This window comes from Nothobranchius furzeri, chromosome 13 (genome assembly GCF_043380555.1).
Source record: "Nothobranchius furzeri strain GRZ-AD chromosome 13, NfurGRZ-RIMD1, whole genome shotgun sequence".
NCBI classification, from domain to species: Eukaryota; Metazoa; Chordata; class Actinopteri; order Cyprinodontiformes; family Nothobranchiidae; genus Nothobranchius; species Nothobranchius furzeri.
This window is the reverse complement of record NC_091753.1, coordinates 43,955,929-43,973,842: the sequence shown is the minus strand read 5'-3', so window position 1 is coordinate 43,973,842 and position 17,914 is coordinate 43,955,929. Positions and strand designations below refer to the sequence as shown.

Genomic DNA, 17,914 nt, shown 5'->3' with positions numbered 1-17,914 from the left:
AAACAAACAACTGGAGCGACCCAGAAGTTATTTTTTTCACAGCATCTTTTTTTCCACTCTAATATCAGGTAAATAAGGCTAGAGGCTAACATACGCTAAGATTGCTAACGGTGAATTAGAAGCAAATAGTTGGCTGTAAAATAATGTAAATTACCATCTCATTATTTAATTTCACATTACAGTGAAATGTTTTTATGCATTTATCAACTTACTGTGTATGGCTCGTCTTCGCCGGTCATCTAGAATCTTCTGACACTAATCCATTACGGGAAACTGTTATCAATAGCGAGGGAAGGGGTCTCTTGTTTTTTCGGAAACATGGACTGCAGTAACAAAAAATATATATATACATTAACCTCCTGCCTGGCTCCGCCTGACACATTCTGGAAGTGAAGCGCATAAGGAAATAGCCCTGAAGAGTAAATTTAGCACCGCGAAGCAACGCTATGCCTTCGGAATGTGCCCAAGACATGTCGCTTTGCAGCTGGTAGAAAACACATCGAATGTAATGCAGCTAATTGCTGCATATTACTCTTTGCGGACGTTGCGCAATGCTTATACATCCAATGAAAATGCGGGTTTGCAGTGTTGTTAACCTTTCATGGTTATTCTGACATGGTTATTTTTCCCTTTCCGGTGCCACTTAGATTAATAACCAGCCACTTGATTGTTGACACACAATGTTTGCACGTACTGCTATGCAGGAATACACTTTGATTGTTTTGGACTAGCCGTTAGCTCATCAGTCCGGTAGAATATTAATGTTGTTTCTCTAAACTGAGGCCATTCAAGCCATCTACAATTAGTGGTATATTAATTACGAAGTTTTCACAGAAAGTCCTGTAGTCTTCATTGGACCAATGGCACCAAAGAATGTAGCACCAAATATTTCGTGTAAGTTGTTATGGACCTGTATTGTTTATCCCGCACCGACACATTAGACAGATCCAGAGACGAGGAGTTCAACATCCTGAACTCTCCGTTTTGTTCCCAGAGCTACTGCCAAACATGTTTTCTTCCTGCTGAACGAGTTCAGAGCCATCAGGGAATTCCTTAGCCATGAAGTGTTGTTTGGTCTGCCACTATCAGAGCTGGAACCTTTTAAAGGAACGTCCACAGGTGTCCTAGTGGATCACTGACCTGACTATCACTCTACATTCACACCTTTCCTTGTGGACTTTGATAAGATTTTACCATCTTATTTTCTGTAGATAATCTCAGGTGATGTGAAAGAAAACATGAACTTTTCAAGTCCTCTGAGAAGAGAACTGTAGTCAGAGCTTCAGAGGGGGCATACGAGCCTACGCAGCCTCAAACACAACAAACCACCACACTATACCAGCCTTTCTTTTACAACAAGCATTAATCTTTTAAGGTATCTGTAGCATAGCAGCGCATCCATAACAGACAAGGGATTTGCTCTCAACAGGCGCCGGTATCCATGACCTTTATTACAGGATCACCGATTCCTTGTAGGCACTAACCACAGCATGAGGGAACATTCCCTAAAATGTGTCCGTTTCAGAAAAATTCTGATCCACTCTTCAAACCATCACAAATTTACCCTCGTCAACGTCTCTCAAATTCTTCCAGGAGCCCATTTTACCTGCTTTCAACAGTTCAAATTCAAGAACTGACTGTTCATTCACCGCAAAATACATCCCGCCCCCTGACAGGTGCCACTGTAATGAAATAATCAATGTTATTCACTCCACCTGTCAGTGGTTTTAATACTGGAGCTTGTTCGTGTGTGTGTGTGTGTGTGTGTGTGTGTGTGCCTGTAACTCAGAAAGTACTGGAAATGAGGCATAGTTACAGTAATTTGGAGTTCCCTGGCAAACTTCTCAGTGAGGAAGTGAAAACCAGAACAAATTGGTAGTTGGAAGGTTTGAGCGATTATGTCTTTGTTAGTGGCTACAGACGGCTGCGGCGACAGCCTGCAGTTCAGCTGTGCAACACAGTGATCAATACAGCCCTTGTGAATAAAGAGGAAGATTAAAGAACACAACCAGTTTTACCACATGACTAAAAAGAGAAGGAGGCAGTCCCAAGCCTCATGATTAGAGTCATTGATGACCTGAAAACAATCTCACAATGACCAATGCTGTGGACTCAGCTACCACTTAGTTTCTATAGAAGCTTGTTTTTCCTTCCCAGGCTGTATGGAAGTAATAGCAATCTGCTGTGGGCAAAAAGGAGAGTTAAGTGAGCTGTGTGTGCACATCTAAAGAATGTGGCATGGCCTTGTACGCCTTGGCAATCTGTGTCTAGCCTTTTCAGAGTCAACATCACTTTGCTTTCTGGTCAGCCAGAGTTATGTTACATCAGATGGGAAGGAACGGTAAAGGCAGTTTGTGTCAAAGATGAATCAGAAGTGGATTAAACCAACAATCAAAGTCCACAATAAAGGATTAACAATGAAGATGTATGATATATCTGCACAGATATCTGTAGTCATTTCCTAACATATTGGTTCTAGGGATGTTCCAATTACATTTTCTCCCTGATTCCAATCGGAGTCATTTGATTTTTAGGCCCTGCCAATACTACTACTACTACTACTACTACTAAACTTTATTTATTTAGCACCTTCATATGGCCCAAGGACCAAACAAAGCGCTGCACAGCAGAAATAAACATAAAAAATAAAAACATGTAAAACCATTTAAAAACCAACAAAAACATGTAGATAAAATCTAGGTGGGGCAGCAAAAAAGTGCAAAGCCATCCGTTAACGAGGCTCTTCTTGAATAAAAGCTAAAGAATAAAAGTGTGTTTTCAGCTGACTCTTAAACTTGCCGAGCGTGGTGGCCTGTTTAACACATGTAGGTAGCTCATTCCAGAGCCTTGGCCCCAGCACTGAGAAAGCACGACCCCCTTGAGATTGTAGTCTGTGTTTAGGAACGACCAACAGTCCTTGTTGTGCTGACCAAAGGTTCCTTGCGGGAACATAAGGATGGATCAGATCCGATAGATAACGTGGAGCCAACTCATTTAAACATTTAAAAACAAACACCAGAACTTTAAACGAAATTCTAAAAGAGACTGGACGCCAGTGTAGGGATGCCAAGACAGGCGTGATGTGTTCAGATCTCCTGGTACCAGTCAGTAACCTGACTGCGGCATTTTGGACCTTCTGTAGTTTCGCTATGGAGGCCTGCTTGATGCCTGCATAAAGCGAGTTACAGTAGTCCAGTCTGGTGGTAATGAAGGCGTGGATGGCAGTTTCCAGATGTTTACGTGAAAGAAACTGCTTAATCCTAGCTATTCTCCTGATACAATACACGGTGTGGTTACACGCACACCAGAAAACCAAGGTATTGCCCTAAAATATCCACGTCTTTTTTAAATGCATGTAAATGCGTTAGTCTGACTGAAGGCAAACTGGTTCTAGTCGAGCTGAAGCATCCACATAATGCGGTAGGAATCTGAATATATTCAGCATGTGAACAGCTCAGCCAAACTGAACCAGTCCGATGTTTGCTTTCTGTAAGTGACGAGACCACAGAAGTCGTCTTCTGATAATATCATTGCTACAAAGCAACACGTGTAACACCATCAAACAGTACAGTACATACCAAATAAGCTGTACTGCAGTGTTGCTGTCCATTCCTTCAGCCTTGGGGCATATGCATATCCTGTTTCAAGTCTGTCTTCTAAACTCCCGCCAGCGTTTGTTTACTGTTTGTGTTGCTACTGTATGAGCTAACTGGAAGGATGCTAACAAGTAGGGCGCATGTCGCCGCCTACTGTACCGGGGTGGAACAAACTTTATATGAGAGATCAGTTTTCTAATGCGCATGCAAACTAGGATGGAGACTCCCAGCTTATTACCGACCTGGGTCGACATAAATATTGGTGATCGTCTCATGATCTGACACTTCAGCAATGCATTAAAATATTAAGAAAAATGGAGAATACATACAACATGTCCTTTAAAAGTCCTATTTCTTGCTAATTTGACCGGAGCTTTTGACCATGTTAAACTGTTATTGCCTCATGACAAATACTCCCTAAGTGCGTTTCAAATTCTTGTGTGCATTTTCCTTTCTCAGTTGCTCTCTCCTTGAACTGTGCCTAAATGAACGTAGATAGCTGGCTGGAGCAGGTTTTGCGTCATCATTGCCCTTCTCCTCCCCATGCAGGTGGTCTCGAGTCTGGATTCCTCCTCCCCTGGACTGTAAACATGAACACCCAGTCTCTCTGAGTATCTAGCGGGGAGTTTAATCTCCACAGACGTGAAGAAGTGATTTCTTTCTTATCTAGTCTGCATTTTAAATAATACCTAGAACCCCCCCAAAATTGATTGTTGTCTGTGAGACATACAAGATCCCTGTCTAGTCTTCCTGAAGAATTGTCAGAAATGGTTAAAAGACATCCGCAGGAGCTCTCTAAACCTGTGCCAGAATTTGACAGTGATTTCACCGACTGTTGTTGTGACCACCACCAGTACCAGAATGGGTTTTCTTCAAACCGGTGCCATAAAACCACCCGATGGATAGGCCAGTGCAGTGATTACAACTGAAATGCTAGCTGCTAGCTAAACTTTGATGGGTGAGTGTCAGGGATGGACTGGGACAATGAGTCAGACTGGGAATCTGCTACCAACCCAAGATGAGTGATGTGTGTGTGTGCTAACAGCTCGACCCTCCAACCGAGAATTCTCTGCTGGGGAGGTGGGGCTGGGTGGGACATGTTTGGGTGAATCTGCGATCTCTGGGTCTGAAGCTTTATTAAGAAACATGTTAATTACACACATATTTTAAAGTAGCTTCAAATTTCACCATATATCATGAAATCAAATTCTTTTTCATATCTCCCAAAAAACACATTTCAAGACTTCTGAATTTTTTTGTGTTTACACATTTCATTCAGCCCAATGAGAACCCTTCTGCAGTAGAATTAGTGAAAAGTATGATAATTATTTCTGACAGCGCCGCTGATTTTGACATATATTACAGCAAACGAAGAGCTACTTTGAAAAAAAAAGCGGTATACTTCTCTTTTAGATACCTTATCAAGGAAATGGATAATGTTGGGGGGATATCATTTATTTATGCACAGCAGTGCTTATTTTGCTCAAAATTCCTGTGAGTTTGTGACACCACTTCTATTGCTGCATTATTCTGAACGGCATGCCAGGAAAGGCTCAGACTGCAAAAGAGAATGATAACCTGACACAATCGCAACTGCCTATTGGCACAGTGTAAATCAAAGACCAATCTGCCCCTACAGGTACAGCTTTCATGACGGGATCCAGCTGGGATTTCAAATACTCTAACCAGCCAGATAAAGACTGCTGCCTGAAGATTGTGTCCACCACGAGTCAGAGAGAAAATAATAAAAGACACTGATGTTTAGAGAGCTCGTTGAAAAGCTGACAATGACTGCATGTTAATGATCAGTGTGTTTTATCAAAGTACTTTGCTTCATTTTTTCTTTTTAATTCCTCTTCATGGAAGAACAAGGATACAATGTAAAATCCTAGCTGGGGAAAAATGCATCTAAAACCGTGAAAGGCCAAAAAGCAACTGAACATTTTAGGGCTGAACCTTTAGACTTGGACTTTTAAGAGCAGATAGAGGTACTTGAGTCTTTCATTTTGAAAAATGATGTACTTGTGTCTACTTGTGTCTTCTTTGATGGTGTATGGTAGACTGCCCCATTCAATGACATGTGTAGCGGTGAATAGGTGGCGTTGTTCATTGTCCAATAGCATGTGGAGACGGTTTGAATGACATCCGTAGACTCTGCCCCATGACTGAGCTTTGTCTATGGGTCGTGGCCAGGCTAACACATAGTCCCTCACTCTAACAAAATTCAAGAATAAAGGATCACACAGAGAAGCAAAAATGGCATCTATAGTAGAAATCCAAAACCTCTGCAGACCAAACAGAACAATCAGTTGAGCTATGACATTAATCAAGGCTAAATTGAGAGCCTTTATCCTAGTTTAAATAGTTTCTTTTGTTATTATTTTTTCTTTGAATAATTCTCTAAGTGTATGTGCTCCTGTAACAAGTGAATTGGTAACACTTCCTTTTACAGTCTCCTAATTAATAAGTACTTACATGGTAATTACATAGTAAGTTAAAGTATATTATTGTGTAATTAAAGTGTATAATTGTAATAAAGTGTAATTATTGTGTAAAGTAGTAATTACTGAGAATGATTAAGAAAATTAAAAACTTGAATTGAACCTGAGTTACATGGTAATAACTGTTTAAGAACTCAGAAACAATATTACACTTTAACTTACTATGTAATTACCATGTAAGTACTTAGTAATTAGGGGACTGTAAAAGGAAATGTTACCAGTGAATTTCCCCACTGTGGGATATAAAGTCTCTCATCACGTTTGGAAGGGGAGTGGCCAACTAATCACATCATCTAGGTAGCTAAATTTAACTTCAGCCAGATAAACATATTTAAATGCATTTTAAAAGCCTGACTTCAGTCCAACATTATTTGTTTTTCTGACACAGCATGTAAGCGCAATAAATGAGGCGCAATCCCACCCCCGCACAGTGAAGCATTTTGGTAGGCGTGCTTCCCATAGCATCCGATGTAAAACCAACACTGCTTCTAGAAAAAAAAAATAAATCATGCTAACAGCCAAACATAGTGGTGGTAATGTGATAGTATGAGGCTGATTTGGTGCTTCAAGACCACCTTCTGTTATAAATTCAGCTCTTTACCAAGAAATCCTGAAGGAGAACAGCTGACGTTTGACTTGAAACGTTTATGCTGGAAAATCCTTTAATCTGGCTAAATTGAAACTATTCTGCAGAAAAGTTTAAGAAAATCCTAAACACAGCAATTAGAGAAACTGTATTTTTTTATGTTGACCTCACTGTCTTTTCCTGTCTCTGTATTATTGGTTGTTGTCTATTCGTTGTGTACTGTTGTCCCTCCAATCTCCTCCTTCCTTTATATATATATATATATATATATATATATATATATATATATATATATATATATATATATATATATATGTGTGTGTGTGTGTGTGTGTGTGTAATGTAGGGCCAAGTTTATGTAATTATTTGAAAACTACATCTTATCTTTAATCATTTAAGTGTGACAAGAAAAAAAATCAATAACAGATGAAATCTATAAGGGGCCAAATATTGTTCTACAGCCCTGTAGCTGTACAGCAGGGGTGTCGAACTCAAACTCACACGGGGCCGAAATGAAACTCTGGGACGGACTTGAGGGCCTAACTTAATATTTTTTGAAAAAGTGACGGCAAATTTGCACATTTTCTTTATCAACATATATGCAATTTTGAACCTTTAAATTTGGAAACAAACTTATTTCTGCATGAACACTGAATGTGGAATAACCAAATTACACACGAGCAAGTCAGTTTTAATTAAAAGGCATCAGTGGTATTCATTACTTGTGGTATAATCAGCATCTTTAAAATCTTTTAAATCTTTAAATCTTTTAAATCTTTTCTCACGGGCCAACAACAAAATAAAAATATCATTTTATCTTAAATGAAAATGCAATATCTCACCTTTTAACTTTCATATTTTGGAGCAGAAAAAGAGCATAAAACCTAAATATTTAAAGCTCAGTTTGCTCCACTGGTTTACTGTGATGCTCACCTGTTCCAGCCAGGTACCTGCATCATGGGGTTGATCTGAGCTGAGGAGACTCCTGTTGTTTTGTTCATCTTCATCATAATAATGACAACATTAGATGACAACAGGTGCTCACATAGGTTTGTGCTGCTGAACATGTCTGAGCAGCTTGACCGCGTTGTTGTGTGTCGGGGAGGAAACACAATGACAGCAGCCACAGAGTCGTGCTGGTTTGAGCGTGTCGCTGTTCGCTGGAGTTATATCGGCTCTGTCTGGACGTTAGTTGGAAAACTTTCTCTTTCAGTCGTGAACACATTACTGAGCGGCTAAAATCTCCATTTCTGGGCTTCAACGTCAGAAAATAGCTGAGTGAACTCAGCGCTGAGTGAGAGGAGTGTTTAGTTTGTCCGAGACAGCGGAGCTGCAGACACCGGCAGCAGGCGCTGGAACAAACACAAAGGAGGTGGCGCGTCGGCTCCGCACTGATGCCGCAAAGCATCATGGGAGTTGAAGTGTTTGCGGCAAAATCGGCCAGCGGGCCAGTTTTAATATATTTTTGATATTTATCTTGCGGGCCACATAAAAATGCTCTGCGGGCCGCATGCGGCCCGCGGGCCTTGAGTCTGACATATGTGCTGTACAGTGTTGGAGTGGCTTCTTCACTGAAAACTTTGTTTTTATCCATGAGCCCTGATGTGCTGTGATGTGCATTTTAAACAGTTCTGAACTTGGCAAAACTGCTCATTTTCAATTAAACAATTAACCATGGAAGCTACAGATTAGAGGGATAGCACGTGCAGATCCACATTAAAAGCAGGCAGTCATCCAACATGTGACGGAGAGCAACAAAAGGTGTGTTAATGGTATTTCTTTGCAGGCGAGAGACACACACTCTGATATAATACGGTACTTGTCACATTGCCAAAGGAAATTCCATAGTGGATCAATTTTCAGTGGTGCACACAGCGTGGTCAGCTGTATCCAGCTATTACAGCCATTCCAAATTCAGCCATGGAGCAGAGCTCCACTGCGACACCTTGACCCTCACACAGGTAGAAGAAAGTTTAAGTATATGACAGCTGTGTGTAATGAAAAAGCACTTTTGGACTCTTTGAGCTTGTCTTGTTTACCTCCTCTGCCTCTGAGTGGCACTTTCATCTGTCTTCTTCCCTAATTGGATCCTCTGCACACGTTCCCATCGGAGGATCTGCATCTCCTCGTACAAGCGGCACATTTACCTTCCTCACACACACAGCACATTTGCCTTTATGTGTTTACTGCCTCTCTGTATAATGACAGCCAGAGCTTTGCCCTCACATTTATTTGCATTTCCTCTCAACCCACCCAGTGTCTGAGGCCTCTCCTTAAACATCAAAAGAAGCACCAGGAGGAAAAGATGCGGTTCAATCTAAATGAAAATAAATCCTCGAAAATGATGTTACAGACACTGTGCAGCAGGGCTATTAGCGCTTTGCCCACGACTCACCCCATCAATGCACAGCTATGTACTAGAGGCAAAAAGTACAATTATTCCACATCAAAAAGCTCATAATTAAGGTGTAATGTTAAAAGATTATGGGTTACTTTTATTTGTGTTTTAATTAATATACAAAAAACTCAGTTAACTAAATAATAAAGGGTTTCAGCACTAACTTATTTTTCCAAACAAATAAATTCATACAATTCTATATTAAAAACGATGAGAACAGATTACACATTAATTATATAGTAAATTCAATTCTGATCATTATTTTATTACCTAAGCCAACTTAACTAAAGTTCTCTGCATTAATTTTGAAAAGTTCAAGTACCAAATTTCCTCCAAGACTGTTGGAGTCACTGCATCTGGAACTCTTCTCAAACCTTTCCCAATTCTGTTTTGAGTCACAAAGTTTGATTAATGTGAGATGACTTTTTAGTTTAGTTGGTGACCAAATTCCAAACAAACGGATTTGTCATTTAAAGAAATTTTGTAAAGATTACTACAAGAAAAATTGCTCGCATATTGTGACAACCAATTGTCCCTCACAGAACTCATCTGTTGCCTCTTTAACCTAAAAAAGTAGTTTAAAATATTTCAAAAGCCCTTAAAATGCCATAAACTACAAGCGATAACAAGGAAAGACCAAGGTCCTATAACTTCAACTATAACCGTGCATATTTTCTAGCAATTTGAGTTTCCAACTAGTCTCCAACAATCCATCCCAACCGCTTAGAAGACTGAGAAGAAAAAAACCTGGATCTAATCATTGTGGCTTAGTGCTGAGTCAACACATTCTCAAACCCAAGGCGTCAAAATATGACGCGTGTGACCAAGCCTCAATATATGACGATTCGGGATGCCCCAGCCCGTCAGGAGACGATGATCAGGGACACACTGGTTCATGTGTCTCCGCTGGCGTCACTGTTTGATGCGCGTCACACGGACATTATTCGACTATTTAACCTTCCCCTCACCCCAATCCTAACCTTAAGGTCCATAAACTGTGACCTTAAGGTTAGGATTGGGTTGAGGGGAAGGTTAAGTAGTTCACACGTAGTTCTAATGTCCGTCTCATCACCGGCGTAGAATACCGACGCTGCGTCAGCTGTTTGTCCCTGATCGTCATCTCCTGATGCGCTGGGGCGTCCCAAATCGTCATATATTGAGGCTTGGTAACATGCGTCATATTTTGACACCTTGGGTGTGAGAATGTGTTTGCTGAATTGATATGGTCTTGCAATTTTAGCTGCCCACATCCCGAGAAAACAAACAACCTCTACTGTGACATATTTTTAGTTATAAGCTAAGCAGTGGTAAAGCCTCGTGTCCACCTGGGAAATTGGACGGCCTGAGCTCCAGGAGGCTTCATAAGGGAGTAATATCATCTATGATAAACACAGATCTGTCAGCTTCCTGTCCCTCTCCACATTCCTGATCATTAACCCTGCTGTAATCACAACTGTGGGACTCATTAAATTCCTGACAGTCAATGTTGCTAAAGAGTCTTTCTGAATCACTGGGCTTTGATATTATTTCCTTCTAACAGCATAACAAGATTACAATAAACAACTGACTCATATATCCCTCAACAATTACAACTAAAAAGAACCAGCCTCGGAGAAAAGGAGGGGGAAATGCCATTAAAACCATGGGTCTTTACAAGTCTCGTTTATTTTTAACACGTCTCACACAGTGCTTAAATCTTTGATCCATTTCTCAGCCCAGAGTCTTCTCAGGGGACATTTTTAGGATCCTAAACGTCTCGTGGCATCCTGAAAATTTACTAGCAGGAGCTTAATTATGAGCCAAGTCAAGCTTTCCGAATCATCAACAGTCAGCAGTGAACATTAAAGACGAGGAAACCTGACAAATGGACAAAACAGTCAAGAATAACTAAGAGTTAGCCTTTTTCAAAGGATGATGTAAATTTACTAACTGTAGTAGGAGGAAAACAAACCAATGGTGTGAGCATCCCTTAAGAGGATGCTGACGATAAGAAAGGTACCGAATCCTCAGCCACAGCAAGATGAACTGAAATTGTTCTTCCAAATGTTAGAATCTGAGCCAAAGACATGGGTCAATAAAACATACAAGTTAGAGTTAAAAAATAAATAAATCCCCAATTTGGATTAATAACATCTATGTCTACGATGGCATATTAAAGGAGAGGTCCACATTATTTATTTAGTCCTTAAAAGCTTGAGCACGCTTTGTGATCAACGTCTGGCCATAAGTGGCAGTATAACGCTATTGGTCCGTGCTTACCGATGCTCGGTTCATATTGCATAGAGCCCTTCGGGACAGGGGCTGGGCTTAGCAAAAAATAAATAAATAAATAAACATATTGCCTAAATTTGATCACAGTACATGATAAGACAATAATTTTTATGAATTTCTGAAAAATCACACAATTCCTGAAAGGGAAAACTCCGCATTACAACTTTAGGCCACTCAAAAGGAAGTGTTTAAATATAAGTTGAAATGACGAATTTAAGTTGAAAAAAATATTATTTCAAGAACAATGTTTTGAGATTAAAATTAAAACAACAGGGGTTCATAAACCCATCCTTCAATTGGTTTAAATAAAAAGACCAAGTTCTCGCTCGTATATAGTGGTTCGGTGAGACAGACAACCAAAAGGTACAATAGCTGGTATCATCCGAGCCGTGTTATTGGGTTTATATACAAATCCAAGAGAACCATTACACTAATTTAAATCTCCACAATATATCTATAGCTATACTATGTTCGACCATTGTTATGAGGCGTGAAAAAGAATGTTTTAAGCTAGCTTGTTTTGCAGATTTGCCATTGTAGCTTTAACAAAACTAACGTAGGGTTATAATGAAAAACATTAGCAAACATAGCGTACAGCAAACACATGACATGTGCTAAGGGTAATGAAATGGCCATCTTACAGCTGTTAATGTTAACAGCTCACTAACAAATTAGCTTACAGAGGCATTGTCCCTCTTGAACGTGCTTCCTTTAAAAATGCTCAAACATCATGGCGGTTAAAACGAAGAGTCGGAGTACCCGGCCCGGAGGGTTACCGGGATCCCACCCTGGAGCCAGGCCTGGGGTTGGGGCCCGTGAGCGAGCACCTGGTGGCCGGGCTTTCGCCCATGGGGCCCGGCTGGGCCCAGCCCGAACCGGATACATGGGCTCGTCCAACTGTGGACCCACCACCCGCAGGAGGAACATGAAGGGTCCGGTGCAATGTGAATCGGGTGGCAGACCAAGGCGGGAGCCTTGGTGGTCCAATCCCCGGACAAGAAAACTAGTTTTTGGGACATGGAACGTCACCTCACTGGCGGGGAAGGAGCCGGAGCTTGTGGCAGAGGTTGAGCGGTACCGGCTAGATATAGTCGGACTCACCTCGACACATTGCATTGGCTCTGGAACCCGAGACCTGGAGAGGGGTTGGACACTCTACTTTGCTGGAGTTGCTCCGGGTGAGAGGCGGAGGGCTGGGGTTGGCTTTTTGTTAGCCCCGAGACTCTCTGCCTGTGTGTTGGGGTTTACCCCGGGGGACAAGAGGGTAGCTTCCTTGCGCCTTCGGGTCGGGGAACGGGTCCTGACTGTTGTTTGTGCTTATGGGCCAAATATCAGTTCAGAGTACCCACCCTTTTTGGAGTCCCTGGGACGAGTGCTAGATAGTGCTCCATCAGGGGACTCCATTGTCCTGCTGGGGGACTTCAATGCTCACGTGGGCAACGACAGCTTGACCTGGAGGAGTGTGATTGGGAGGAACGGCCCACCTAATCAGAACTCGAGCGGTGTTTTGTTATTGGACTTCTGTGCAAGCCGCAGTTTGGCCATAACGAACACCATGTTTGAACATAAGGATGCCCACCGGTACACTTGGTACCAGGGCAGCCTAGGTCACAGGTCGATGATAGATTTTGTAGTCGTATCATCTGACCTGCGGCCGTATGTTTTGGACACCCGAGTGAAGAGAGGGGCGGAGCTGTCAACTGATCACCACCTGGTGGTGAGTTGGATCAGATGGCAAGGGAACATGCCGCGTAGACCTGGCAGACCCAAACGCATAGTGAGGGTCTGCTGGGAACGCCTGGCAGAAGAACCTGTCAAGACGGTCTTCAACTCCCACCTCCGGCAGAGCTTTGACCACGTCCCGAGAGCAGTGGGGAACATTGAGTCCGAGTGGGCCTTGTTCCACTCTGCGATTGTCGAGGCGGCTGTTGCTAGCTGTGGTCGTAAGGTGGTCGGTGCCAGTCGTGGTGGCAACCCCCGTACCCGCAGGTGGACACCAGAGGTTCGGGGAGCCGTCAGGCTGAAGAAGGAGGCCTACAGGGCGTGGCTGGTCTGTGGGTCTCCGGAGGCAGCAGACAGGTACCGGATAGCCAAGCGGGGTGCAGCAGTGGCAGTTGCCGAGGCAAAATCTCGGGCGTGGGAGGAGTTTGGTGAGGCCATGGAGAAAGACTATCGATCGGCTCCAAAGAGGTTCTGGCAAACTGTCCGGCGCCTCAGGAGAGGAAGGCAGCAACTCGCTCACACTGTTTACAGTGGGGATGGGGTGCTGCTGACGTCAACTGAGGCTATAGTCGGACGGTGGAAGTAATAATTTGAGGAGCTCCTCAATCCCACCAATGCGCATTCCGAGGAGGAACCAGAGCTGGGAGGCCTGGGGATGGACTGTCCGATCTCGGGGGCAGAAGTTGCTGAGGTAGTCAAACAACTACACAGCGGCGGAGCCCCGGGGGCGGATGAGGTTCGTCCTGGGTATCTCAAGGCTATGGATGTTGTAGGGCTGTCATGGTTGACACGTCTCTACAACATTGCGTGGTCATCGGGGGCAGTTCCTAGGGAGTGGCAGACCGGGGTGGTGGTCCCCATCTTTAAGAAGGGTGACCTGAGGGTGTGTTCCAAATATAGGGGGATCACACTCCTCAGCCTCCCTGGAAAGGTCTACTCCAAGGTACTGGAGAGGAGGGTCCGATCGATAGTTGACTCTCAGATAGAGGAGGAGCAATGTGGTTTTCGTCCTGGCCGTGGAACTGTGGACCAGCTCTATACCCTTGCAAGGGTGATGGAGGGGGCATGGGAGTTTGCCCAACCAATCCACATGTGCTTTGTTGATTTGGAGAAGGCTTATGACCGTGTCCCCAGGGGCACCCTGTGGGGGACGCTCCAGGAGTATGGGGTGGGTGGCTTTCTGTTAAGGGCCATTCAGTCCCTTTACCAGAGGAGCGTGAGTTTGGTCCGCATAGCCGGTAGTAAGTCGGACCTGTTCCCAGTGAGGGTTGGACTCCGCCAGGGCTGCCCTTTGTCACCGGTTCTGTTCATCACTTTTATGGACAGAATTTCTAGACGCAGCCGTGGTGTGGAGTGTGTCGAGTTTGGTGGCAGGAGAATCTCGTCTCTGCTTTTTGCGGATGATGTGGTCCTCCTAGCTTCATCCAGCTCTGACCTTCAGCTCTTGCTGGGTAGGTTCGCGGCCGAATGTGAAGCGGCTGGGATGAGGATCAGCACCTCCAAATCTGAGACCATGGTTCTCGACCGGAAAAGGGTGGCTTGCCACCTCCGGGTCGGGGGAGAGGTCCTACCTCAAGTGGAGGAGTTTAAGTATCTCGGGGTCTTGTTCACGAGTGAGGGTAGGAGGGATCGGGAGATCGACAGGCGGATTGGTTCGGCGTCTGCAGTGATGCGGACGCTGAGCCGATCTGTCGTGGGGAAGAGGGAGCTGAGCCAGAAAGCCAGGCTCTCGATTTACCGGTCGATCTACGTCCCAATCCTCACCTATGGTCATGAGCTTTGGGTAATGACCGAAAGAACGAGATCGCGGATACAAGCAGCCGAAATGAGTTTCCTCCGTAGGGTGGCCGGGCTCAGCCTTAGAGATAGGGTGAGGAGCTCGGACATTCGGGAGGGACTCGGAGTAGAACCGCTGCTCCTCCGGATCGAAAGGAGCCAGTTGAGGTGGTTTGGGCATCTGGTCAGGATGCCTCCTGGACGCCTCCCCGGGGAGGTGTTTCGGGCATGTCCTGCCGGCAGAAGGCCCCCGGGTCGACCCAGGACACGTTGGAGAGGTTACATCTCCAATCTGGTCCGGGAACGCCTTGGGGTCCTGCCGGAGGAGCTGGTGGACAAGGCCGGGGAGAGGACGGCCTGGAGCTCCCTAGTTGGGATGCTGCCCCCGCGACCCGGACCCGGATAAGCGGAGGAAGACGACGACGACGATCATAGAAGAAAAATTCTACCTTGCAGATTTTGCATTGCACACACTTCTCTTCAAATTTCATAAAATGCTCCCAAAATCGCAAGTTCTGTTGTCGACTCGCAATAAGCATTTGTGCAATGCCTCGGCTGACCCCTAATGCTACTACTGCATGTGAGAGTCAAAGGCAGACGATGCAGTGGAAGGTACAGCAACAGTTTTGAGAGAAAGACAAAGGTTGACAAAAAAAACAGTGATGCCTATTAATGTATTTGTCATCATTGACTTTGGTAGTCGATGTAATCAGGACTAATCGACTAATCTTGGCTCCCCGAATCTGGTACATGTGCTTGGTTCAGACTCTTTATGAAGAACTGAAGGATGCTCTTTGAGTCCCATACCTTGCATTCAAGAAAATGCTTCATTTTGGGGTTTTCACTCAAAGAAGCACATCCGCATCCGAAACCTTTAATTGATATTATAATAATCGAAAAAGACTAATTGGGGGGAGGGGTGGGTTTTAGGTTTGTGCATATAGGAAGATTGCTCATAAACGTTAAAGGGATAGTTTGCAACGTTGTCATTTTGAACAATTTTCTTGAGCCAGTATGTGCCAAAATGACCCTTCACTGGGTTAATGAAAAGCCACCTAGCCCCTATTGCCCCCTGTGGCCAGAATATTCCACTTGCAACTTCAGAGTGGTGGGCGTCTCTATTAGGACTTAGGAAAAAATGAGCTGACTTACCTGGCGCTGCAGTCTGTGTCCAGCACATTTCCTGCATGTTTTAGATCATGAACCCAGCTGATTAGTTAAATTTTGTGATGAATCACTCCTGTAGACACTATGGAAGGCTGGGGAGACATTTCAGCTTTTAGACTAAGGTGTTAAAAAGAAACGCACAGCGAGAAGCTTTTGCATTTGGTTTTACAAACGGACCCTGGGGGGTGCTAAAAGCAAGCCAAAACTGCCTACTTCACCTTTAATGTATGTTGTGTTTAGTTCTAAAAACAAGAAAGAACTAAACTAGTCTAAACTAATCTTTTCTTTGGCTGATTGCTGGTTTTCCATATTATATATTTTTTCTTTCTTTGTGGCAATAACATTCCTGCATAATGTCAAAAAGTTCTGCCATGTAAAGAAATACTTGTCTCTAAATACTTATTTCTGTCAAGTCATTTCAGCTGTCCGGGGAACTGTTGATATCCAAGATTTCCTTTTCTGACTCACTTATTAAAATACCCTTGTTGAAATATTACCTGTGATCTTTTGAATAGTCATATTGTGACAAACAACGGTATCACTCTGAAAAGCTCTTCAGGGTCTGAAGATTTTTTAAAAAGGAGTTGAAACATTGAGGATAAAAAAGGATACTTTCCTGGTGCTTCTACACCCACTCTGTAGTCCTGAAAGCTCTTGTCAGGATGAAAGTTGAAGATAAAGAGCACATTTGCCCTGTCGAACACAATGACCTTGTCTCCTTCATGCTTGGCACTGATGAAAGCCTGGAGGAAGAAAACCAGAGAGGAAAAGAAAAGCTAATAAAATCTTTCCTTATGAATAGTCATCACCTTTTCTCCTGCTGGTTTACACAGTCATTATAGGATGCATTATATCAGGAGGCCAAACAGACTTCAGGTGGCACTTATCAGCAGAAACCGGCAGCTCAGGGTGGTGCAAGGCAGACACTGTCAGCTTTAGACAGCACATGATAAAAGCACCGCTCTCCTGCAGAGCAAGCTACTGCTAACGTGTCATTAGCAGAGATTATCAATGTCACCCAACCCCCTATTTTTGGTGCCTTGTTCCCCAAGCCAATTTCAGGGCAGCATATTCACGGCTGAACGAGATGATAAGCACCCCTGAAACTGGACCGGCGGAGATGATGGAGGTTCAGAAATCAGCTGACAGTCTGGAGTCGGTCCATTTTTGCGAGAGCTCTGAAGTAATGCCAACTTCCTCTGGCTGGCAGGAACTGCTTTAGAATTGCAAAACAAATTTAACCTGCATCCATCAAGCTGTAGTCACATAAGCACACTCAGTCCAGTTTTACTTACGTCTAGGGAAAAAAAAATGCAGAAGCAATCAGACCTGATGTTTACATCGATGTATAATCTTTTGCTTTTCTTGTGATAAACTAAACTCTAAATTGTGTCACATTCTAACCATGCAGACACAGCACTGGCCCCATGAGAAGCAAACATATGGTTCCCCGATATCAAAGCTTCTAGTCTGAAGTTTAGTCTGAGAGCCTGCAGAGTTTCTGTTTCAGTGTGCGCCTGCAGCATCATGCTGACCTGAAACCGTTCAGAGTCCAACTTATCCAAGGAAGGGCAGCAGGGAAAATCCCTGTTTGTGAAGCCAGCACAGGAAGCCCACCACACTTTACCTACGACCTTCCATTCTGCTTCTTTTCTTCAATGGAACACACATTCAATTGGGCCCAGTTAAGGAAAAAAATGGATTTGAATTTCAACTTCATCTCAAACAATGAGGTACGTTTTAAAATCTGCATATGAAATATTACAGGTATGTTACAAATATTACAAAAATACTTCACAGCCAGCATCTGAATGTAATTTAGGTCTTGCAGATGGATATTCTGCGGTCAACTGTTTTTTTACTGACATTTCTTCCCTTTGTTACACTTCAGGTGAGG

At 43.5% G+C, this 17,914-nt stretch overlaps 1 protein-coding gene across 1 annotated transcript in view; it reads right to left on the bottom strand.

Moving 5' to 3' along the window:
* The window catches only part of gbe1b (glucan (1,4-alpha-), branching enzyme 1b), a 146,851-nt gene that overhangs the window by 19,226 nt on the left and 109,711 nt on the right, over positions 1–17,914 (bottom strand). The window contains exon 14 of the mRNA XM_015951338.3: positions 16,630–16,760. Coding sequence (XP_015806824.1) covers positions 16,630–16,760 — 131 coding nt within the window. The remainder of the gene's footprint in view (positions 1–16,629; positions 16,761–17,914) is intronic.